General features: G+C 42.0%; 1 protein-coding gene across 1 annotated transcript in view; it reads right to left on the reverse strand.

Moving 5' to 3' along the window:
• aclya (ATP citrate lyase a) overlaps window positions 1-9,413 on the reverse strand; it is a 35,156-nt gene extending 25,743 nt beyond the window's left edge. The window contains exons 1-3 of the mRNA XM_080723875.1: window positions 9,256-9,413; window positions 4,954-5,133; window positions 1,314-1,436 (exon numbers count right to left, since the gene is read on the reverse strand). Coding sequence (XP_080580001.1) covers window positions 1,314-1,436; window positions 4,954-5,112 — 282 coding nt within the window. The 5' untranslated portion in view covers window positions 5,113-5,133; window positions 9,256-9,413. The remainder of the gene's footprint in view (window positions 1-1,313; window positions 1,437-4,953; window positions 5,134-9,255) is intronic.
• Between the last annotated feature and the right edge of the window lie 459 nt (window positions 9,414-9,872).

The raw sequence follows: 9,872 nt of genomic DNA on the forward strand, positions 1-9,872 counted from the left end.
TTACTGGACAGCTGCAACTTGGAAATGGAATGTGCAAAACAAGAAAAAGGGGAGTTAGTAAGAGTATGTACTATTGTTAGAAAGATGTGTGCTGTCAAACTAAATTGCTTAGTCACTGGCCTGTTCCCCTAGCTATTGCACCAATAGCTCTGTCTTCAAGGCACAATACTCACAGGATAATGTTGATGTCTCAGGAAATTCATTCAGAATGCACAATTAAAAGAGCGTTCAGACATAAGTAACATCCTCCTGTATGGAAGAAACCTCACACTTTAAGAATAGGTATAACAATAATATATGGCCCCTTATTCATTCATGTTAAAGTCCCATGTTTTATATATTTATTTGTCAACAATAAATTGTGTAGATCTTTCATCACAAGGTAAAACAAAAGAACAGATAGAAATATTACACTGGCAACATAAATTCATTCATCATTATTTATGACCACTTGCAGCCACTGACAGCTTCATCTCAACTGACTGGTAAATGATGCAGTCACCAGTCACCCAACTGGTCTGCCTACCCGAATCTCTAAGTCTTTCTCACCCCCTCACACACAACATGCTTTATGAACTAGGGCCTAGGTTTATGAGGCAAGCCGCCATCTATAAGTGGCAGAGTGATAGATCTGTTGCATTGCTGCTACACCGACTGGACTAAATGTGTTTACTCACAGGCAGGAGCGCAGGACTGCGTCCAACAGACTGCTCTACTGCTTGACTGAGAGCTCATTAGCAAAGCATCCAGCTGTTTGGACAACACTGCTATACATCAGGAAAATACACAACACAAAACTCTAAAGGGGATGATATACTTGGTTGTGTGCAGTGCCAAGTGCCAGAAATAGCAGGTGTACAAGCCCACAAGTTGCCCTGTGACACGTTGTGAGCTTGTAGATCAGCTATTTATGGTTGCGACACTGGTGGGCACTGGGCACTGAGCAACCCAAACGTTGCTCGTTTTAGCCTGTAACCCACGTTTGCTTGGGACCCAAACTAGTGAAAATAGCAGATCTACAAGCTCAAACACTGCCTTTTTGGTCATGTTATTATTATTATTTTTTTTTAAATCTTTTGAAATAATAATTAAAAACAAAATTTAGGAAACAAAAAAATTAAGGAGACCCATAGAAAATGTGTCCGCGACCCACAAATGGGTCCCGACCCACTGTTTGGGAAGCAGTGGTCTAAACGGAGGAAGAAAAGGTGAAGGAAGGAAGGAAGGTGACATTGATTGAGGGAGTCTACAATAAACCGTACGTGTGTGCATTTCAGACAGTGCTGAGACCAGACAGTGGGTGGATGACTTACTGTCGTTTCTTTCATGAGGCGGGTCTTCAGCCATTCTCGGACGCCATCCAGGTCCAGGTTGACTCCCACCAGTCCCAGCTTCCCTCGCCTTTTGATCAGCTGGTCAGGTTTCACAACCAGCCTCTGAGGAAAGTACACACAGTGTTGGCAGACATGAACACAGAGATCTATCGATCTACCAATCAATCTATAAAAAAAAATCTTGTGAAACAAACGTCACCACCCAATCATCAAGGACTATGATACATGAAAGAAGATACCCCAGTCCACAAAATACACGCTCACAGTAGACAAGATGCAAAGAAACAGAATGAAAACTGTAAAGTACATAAAATGACCAAATGTGTGGCAGATTGGAGAAGAATACATTTTTGAGCGGTGTTCCTGGAAGGAGCTAAGCTCTCTAACATCTGGCTTTGTTCGGGCCCCAAAAAGTGTCAGAATAATGTCCAGGTTCTGAAGCAAGGCCTAGGCCTACATCTTGGCACAAATCGCTCAAAGTTTGTTGTGCGCTCGCCTCAGGGTCACATTGGCCAAGCTTCGCGAGAAATAGCACTGCTCACTTCACACTAGGTGTGATTTCTTTCGCTATGTAAATAAATAATAACTTTTGCATCCAAAGTGCCTAAAACAATTTGGCAGCCAGGGCTTTTTCTGTTTTTACTTTAATAAAAATAGTCATATTTTGACTTAATTTAGAGCCGACATCAGGTACCAATTCAGCTCATTTTAAATAGTCTTTTTTTCCTCACAGTATACATTAAATAAGGATGTACTTTTTAATGTGAAACACCCACATAGGACATAAGACAATAGGAATAATATACAGACATACACATGCTATACCATCACTAACTACAGGGCAATAAGTACACAAAATATGCAAGTATGCAAGTATCAAAATAAATTGTGTAATCTTACTCCAGCAAGGAGGGGACAATTATAGACTGCATAGTACCCTGAATCAAGTTATTCAAACAAAAACTAGACCAGGTCAACCTGGTTGTGCCAGACCCCGGTTCTGCCAACCCCCTGTCTGTCATCATCATTTATGACATCATGCCTTTTGTAGGCATGTCATCATCATGTCATCATCATATATACCCTTTATATAGAAAACCCGGACAGACAGACCGACATTTGCTTATGTAGGCCTACCCATTTCATGGGTCTGGCAACAAAACTAAGACAAAGCTGCCGTGATAAATAATCAAGAGTACTAATTATTTTATACATTTCTAACACAACCCACCCTGATGTCAGGCAATAAATTCACAGAGCTGAGCATATTCCTGTGGCCCTTCAAAAGCTCTTGCACCGAGTCCTGTGTGTTAACATTTAAGAGTGTACAAATCTAACCAAATTGGTCCTTTTGGTTGCATTTGTACACTCTCTCAGAGTTACCGGTAAATTAACACTGAGTATTTTACTGTGTACATGAAACCCCTACCACCCACCCTACTCGCTCATCTCATTGGTGCCTCCAACACTGAGAATGACTTATGAGACTGCAGCCATTACAATCTGGGGGCCTGCCAGCAAGCCCAGGAAAAAGGGCCAAGGGTGAAAGTGAATGCAATTTGCTAATCAATTCTGGCACATCACCCATCTCTCTCCTTCCAAACCCTCGTCATACCTTACAGATAACACAACCTTCTGACGGAGCAGCGAGAGGGAGAAGGAGGATGACATTGTACTAGAGATGGGACGATGAAAATCTCATATCACGATTATTGTGACAAAAGAAATCGCGATTTACGATATTATCACGATAATCAAAATCCATTATCCAGGGGCGGAACATTTGCCAAAAAATAGCAGATCTACAAGCTCACAACGCGTCACAACGTGATGCGTTGTGAGCTTGTAGATTGGCTATTTTTGGGCAAAGACACTTGATAGAGAGTGAAAAAGACTGTATCAAGTACACATAATAAGTACCTTTTACCAATAGAGGGTTTAAATGGTACCAGATATGCAGCTCAGCAAATAAAGGTGAATTGATCCCAGTGCATGACGATTTCACGATAAATTAAAACTCCACGATACGATTGTCGTGAATGTTTTTTATCACGATAAAATCGCGTATCGTCCCATCCCTACATTGTACCCTGCCAGATGAGTCACAACATAAAATGAGATTAACTTCTATTACAGTGCCTCTGTCCGTGGTCCTGAAGTGACTGCTTCTTCCTACTGTGTCACTTCAAAAAAGCCACTATAAAGTACATTCCCATGTAGCCGACTAGAGTCTCCGATACATTTACTTAAAGATGCAGTGCCATGATCTTTTCCCCCCTAAAACATGATGATCAGGTATTATGATTATACTGTACACTCTCCAAAAAAAGTGTACAGAAAGTGTTAAAATTATGTTTTTATGTGGCCACACCCACCAGATCATTAAGTATGCATAGTTGTCAGGTGCGTGGTGAGACTGGTGACCAGGCTGAAGTAAGCCACACCCACAGTGTTGGGTGAATGGTAAAGGGCGAGGGGTTGATTATATGATGTCATTTACTCAGTGTTTTTCAGTTGGGTCTTTTGACTCAGAGGCTCTCAGCTTTCAGGAAGTAACCAACAATACACAGGGAAGGCAAATTTGCACATTATAACCCCACCCCGTAGTCTATTAGAGTAATGTTAACTTCATAGACACATACAAAACAGAAAAAGTACAAAACTATGGCACCACCTCTAACTTTTATTTCCATTCGGCTAGCAGAGGAGCTGCTGGGAAGCCCTGCCCAGCTGTGATGTCTGTTAACAAGCACCAAGAGACCACTCAGCCCATCTAGAAAACTAATAAAAGAAAATTAAGATTCCTTTTACGCTGGCTAATCTCAGAATGTGCTTTCATGACAGTTATGGGCCATAAATGTACAATATGACCCCACTCACTGCAGTAGGAAAAGATGTGTTTTTTCTTTGCTGGTGAAGGGTATCATTATTAAGAGCTTGTTCTCTTCTTTACACAGTAAAACCCTCAGTGTTAACATATTCAACTGCAACTCTGAAGAGTGTACAAAATCTCATTGGTAACTGCAGTTAAACTAGAAAGGCACTCTGTCGAGGTGCCAACTTGTGTCTTGCGCACAAGTAGGCCATATGGCCCACTTGTGCACAAGCAGAGCACGCCATGAGGTGTGCTAACCACTGGCATCAGTGACTTTTTTTTAGGGCATACTATAATCTATGATCCGCAGCTATTTGTGCGGCCAGGGCAGACGCCAGTGCATAATGCCTATCAAATACGCTACTTTGAAAGGTTCACGAGGGCAGACGCTATTCATATTTTTATTTCCGACAGCAGACGCCGTATACGTGCGTTACAGGTAGAACACAGCACTGACTGGCATCACCGCTTCCAAAGAAAACTGATATATTACGACCAATGACATCATCACTGGCATCACCAGAAATACTGGTCTCTCATTGCCTGTTAATGATGATGTAACTTGCCAGAGATGCTGGTCCATGATTGGGCTACAGTCTTCAACAAGAGGAGACACTGACATAGTATATAAGATATGCATACTGTACATACCCATCCGATTGCAGTACTTGCGTGCTCTGATCTGTAATTAACGCTCAGGATTTTACGGTGTAATCATAACAGTCCTGCAGGCATACACCTCACCTCTGTGAGTAGCCAGGGGTGCTCCTGCGCCAAGCGGTCAAAGTCGGTCTCGGCCGTCACGTTGGCATACCGGAACCTGTTCTGGACGGCAGCTGATGTACAGATGTACTTGTAGAGGAAATCCTTTCCGGTCTGCTCGGAGATGGCTTTGGCCGACATGACTGCCTGGGTTAGAGTGGCCTAATGGGAGGGACAGACAGATGGAGAAAAGAGATTTATTGATTGATTGTGAGAGAGAAAGACAGGGGGGGGGGCTGCCGTGACAAGCAAGAGATGTAGCCAAAGATAGGGAAATGAATTGAGACAGAAATAGAGAGGTAGGTTCATAAAACAATCTAGAGACAGATAAGAATATAGGTACGCAGAGAACATTTTGAGATAGGAGATCTATAATGCAAATAATTGCAGCATCTCAATGAAGGATGCTTACAGCAGGGGTCTTCAACGGGAGGTCCAGGAGTCCTCGGAGTCACTACAGGGGGTCCTCCAAATCTTTGAGTGATAAAAACTTTTTTTCCTCTTTTATATTAACCACTTGAACCCTAGTGTTCATATTCTGAGAACGTTAGCCAAAAACGTTAGCCAAAAGTGAGCTTGTAGATTGGCTATTTTCTGCAAAGAGGTTTGGTGAAGAGGGGAAAAGGAGCAGACTAAGTACAGAGTGAAAGGTCAACTTTATTAAGTATTGACGGCTCAAGTGGTTAAATATCAGAAAACACAAATTGACATGAATCCAAAATACACTGACGATTGAACTGTCAAATGATGAAACTATGGAATCTATGATAAGGTTGTGGGGGTCCCTGCTTCATCTCTCTCTCTCTCAACTAAGGGGTCCTTGGCCTGAAAACATTGAAGACCCCTGCCCTAGATAGATGAAATAATACTCAATGTTTCAGAAGGACGATACGATTCAAACACACAAGCACAGATTTTGATTAGATGCAAACTGCAGACTCAGGTTTGTACTTTTTGTCCAGTCATCCTTTCTGCCTGCCACCAGACACTCTGCTAGAAAACAGCCAACGCAGGCAGTGTCGCTAACGCTACCATGATTAGCCTGGGTCTAGAAGACCTACACAACAAAGCTAAGAAAACTAGAAAACGTGCAATCCTGGGAAATTGCAACCGAGTGTGGTTGCTCTGACGTGAGTTGCAAGGAATCCACTGGGAACAGAATTCCGTCTTACCATAAGTATTGTCACGTTTACGTTTGTGCAAAGGTTTACAAAAAGCAGGTACCCTTAGCTGAAAATTTAAAAAATTATGTTCTTGATTAATTCTGTCTTTCCATTTATGATTGGACATAAATTGTACTTGTGGGGTTACAGAAAAGGTTACAAAAAACATCCATTTAACTCAATGAACAAAAACGGTTAACAAAAAACAGGTTTACTTTAGGTGACATAAAAGTTCTCTGTCCTAGAACAATAGCGTGTTGCCTATAGCAACCGCACTAACTAAGGATGCGTTTCTGCTGTGAATTCAATTTCTTAGTATGCCCATTGTCTACACAGTAAAGAGAGAATACTACACATAAACCAAATTGACAGATCTACACTTTCAGAGTTAAATGGATAAATTAACATCGAGTGTAACACTTAGGGCTCTATTTTGATTGTCTTAAGTACACTTAAGACCTGGAGGTGTGGAGGTGTGGCAAATGCTGTTTGGCCACTCAAAACAACCAAACAGCATTTGCCATGCCTCCAGGTCTCAAGTTAAGGCATTAAGAGCTGGTACATAAGACAATGAAAATAGAGCCCTTAATGTGTAAGTATCATAACTTGAACTGATAATCTCATGAATAACTCATGTTACCACAGTCAGGGGTTCAGGTTGTGATCTCAGCTCTCTGAATGAAGTTATAAAGAGAGTCCAGCTCATTCATTGACACTGAGGTGTTTCAAGCAGAGGTGTTTCAGTGCAACTTGTGTCGCACTGCCAATCCGAGCAATATGTCTGAGCCATTAGTGTTTGGGTCTTTGTCAGAGTACCCGTTGTACCCGTCTGTCTGTGTCTCTTGTGCCCATATAAGGAGATGTCTGTTTCTGTCTGTCTCTGTACCTGCATGCCTTTTATGCCCATAAACAGATAACTCTATCTGTCTGCGCTTATATATGGAGATTCCTGATATCATATGCCCATATCTATATGCCTATTCTGGGCAGTGGGCATGGCAGCTTTTGTGCCCATACATGGAGCTGATTCTGATTTTGTTTATGGTTATGTTGTCATAGTTACATGGTGTAGTTGTTTTTGTTGACAGTGCTAGTACAGTACAACATGGCCTGATGAATATACTTGACTTGCTGCAGTTTCAAATACAATACAGAAGACAGAAATGATTTAATATCAATCCTAGACCTATCATGGCCAATAAATGAATTCAGATTTTAAAGAGCAACCTGTCTTTTCCATAGGCCTACATAGAACAATTCAACATCTCTGAAATTGAGCCAAAATGATTATCTTTATCAGTCATTAACTTTACCCACTGCCCCCAAATGAATAGTTTGAAATGAGTATGTGCACTGTGCAGTGGAAAAACTAATCCCATCCGTCAGTGAAATCTAGATGGTTTACATTAGACCTGTCTCCAGGCTCTACTCTCAGATCCATCCCTTTCCCTCCATCTCTCTGCTACATCCGTTATATGAAATGGACTAATACTCCAATTTTGTTATTGATCTGGCTGTGCAGTCCTGTAAACCAGAACCTTTGCTTTTACCTCACACAAGGGATGGGATGATAATCGCTATTATCGTTTATTGTGATAAAAATGCTCAGTCATATTGCAGATTTTAATTTATTGTGAAATTGTCCTTCGTCCATCTATTCTACACCAATTATTTTGGCCACAATAATCGTCACATGAAATGTTCATATACATGTCACCCACCAACTCTCATCATGTATATAAATCAAAGAAGAACCATTACGCAACCTTGCTGGGACAAAGTACCCAGGGAGCCCGTCTAGTTTTTCAGTGGTTCATTAAGCAAAAAGGGCCTCATGTCTGCTCTAACAGGACTGTACATTACATTGCGGCCCTGGGTGTCTGCAGTTATGGGGATTAATGGAGGTGGCAAGAAGACTCTCCAAGTATCGATCACTCTTGTCTCAGAGTCACCACCACAGTTCTGGTCCCTGGTCTACCAAATTCCATCTTGGCTCCCCATTAATTTCCTTACTGCAACAGGCCTGTCAGAGTCAATAAATACCACTGGCCCAATAAGAACAAACAATAGTCAAGGTGATGCACACTAACATTTGGTATGGGTGGAGGATGGATGGCCAGGTGCATCAGACATAGATCAGAAAAACACAGTACAGGTATGTCCAAATAAGTACCGGTATATACTGAATTAATGAAACCAACTAGTAGGACTGATAGCTTTTTCAGTGCATCACTCTTGACTTAACAAGTGACATTAAGTTGTATCCCACTTGGAATCATCTGCTTTACTTCTGTGCGATTACAAACTTGTCACTAATGAATAGCTAAGGTCCAGAGAGACAGGGCTGCCAGTGCCAACCCTCCTGGATCCAGCAGGAGTCTCCTGGATTTTGACCACGTCTCCTTCTGGACCCCTGGATTGCCATTTCTCCAGGATTTCTCCTGGATTTGGTATCAAACTCCCCAAATTCACCAGAACACAGGAAATTACATCTACATGTTAAACATGTTCTGAGGGAGGACCCCAAGACCAGCCCCACCACACACACACACACACACACACACACACACACACACACACACACACACACACACACACACACACACACACACACACACACACACACACACACACACACACACACACACACACACACACACACACACACACACACACACACACACACACACACACACACACAGGGGGTTTGGGCACTGCATGCAAAATTGCAAATAGACACAGATATATTCACTTAACTTCTTACATTGCTTCACTCATCAAATTAATTTCTGTATGTAAGCCTACTTTTTGCTTTCTGTAGGCAGCCCTGGGGGTCCAGAGCGTTAGGGACCACAACAGCAAACTAATGAAAATGCAACGCTTTCATAGCGTTGTTAACCATTACCAAACTACTCCTTAGGCGTTCGTCGGGAGTTCAAGTTCAAGTTTTAAATTGCACGCTTGACTATCCAGTTTAACTTGTTTTCGATGCTGTTCCGGCTCGTTCACGAAGAGAAAGAAATGATGAATGAATGAGAGAAAGAAAGAAAGCAAGAGTGAGTGAGAGAGTGCGAAAGAGAGATTCGAATGCAGTAAAAGGCTCACATTTGTTGTACTTTACCTTGTTTGGTCTTTAAAATCTTAGAGATGCGCCCTGGTTTTGTCCTGGTGGATGTCACCGGTATCTTGGCTGATGGATTAGTGATTTGTACTCAGTGCGTGGCTGGATCCTGGATGATGTGGAACACTGGGGATCCTTGTGTGTGAGTTTTGTCTGGGTCGCCCATCTGCCGATAGGCTTGGCTGATATTCCTGCTCTCTGATTGGTTGAGGAAGCACCGTGCTTCATGTTGCTTCATCAAGCTCACGCCCACCGCCCCAGGCAATCACTCACTGCCAACGGTGATTGGTCAACACTGTTCTTTATCTGCAGAGTGGCCAATGACAACATCGCTTGAACTTGTTCTTGGGTCCTGATCATAGACCCAAGACCTACATCTTTATGACCAACTTCTGTTCTATGGTGCACGTAAAAATCACTGGTTCCCAAACAGTGGGTTGGGACCCATTTGTGGACACATCTTAATGTTTTGTTTCTAATTATTTTTTCAAAACATTTTCAAAAGTATTCCCTGAAAAGCTAAGTTTTTCATGATTTAAAAAAAGGAAAAGGAAAAATTCTCTTTTGGATAACAGGCTAACAAGTTTGGGGACCACTGACATAAATCATTTGAATTG

Source organism: Nannobrachium achirus, assembly GCF_963921795.1.
Source record: "Nannobrachium achirus genome assembly, chromosome: 4".
In the NCBI taxonomy this organism is placed as follows: domain Eukaryota; kingdom Metazoa; phylum Chordata; class Actinopteri; order Myctophiformes; family Myctophidae; genus Nannobrachium; species Nannobrachium achirus.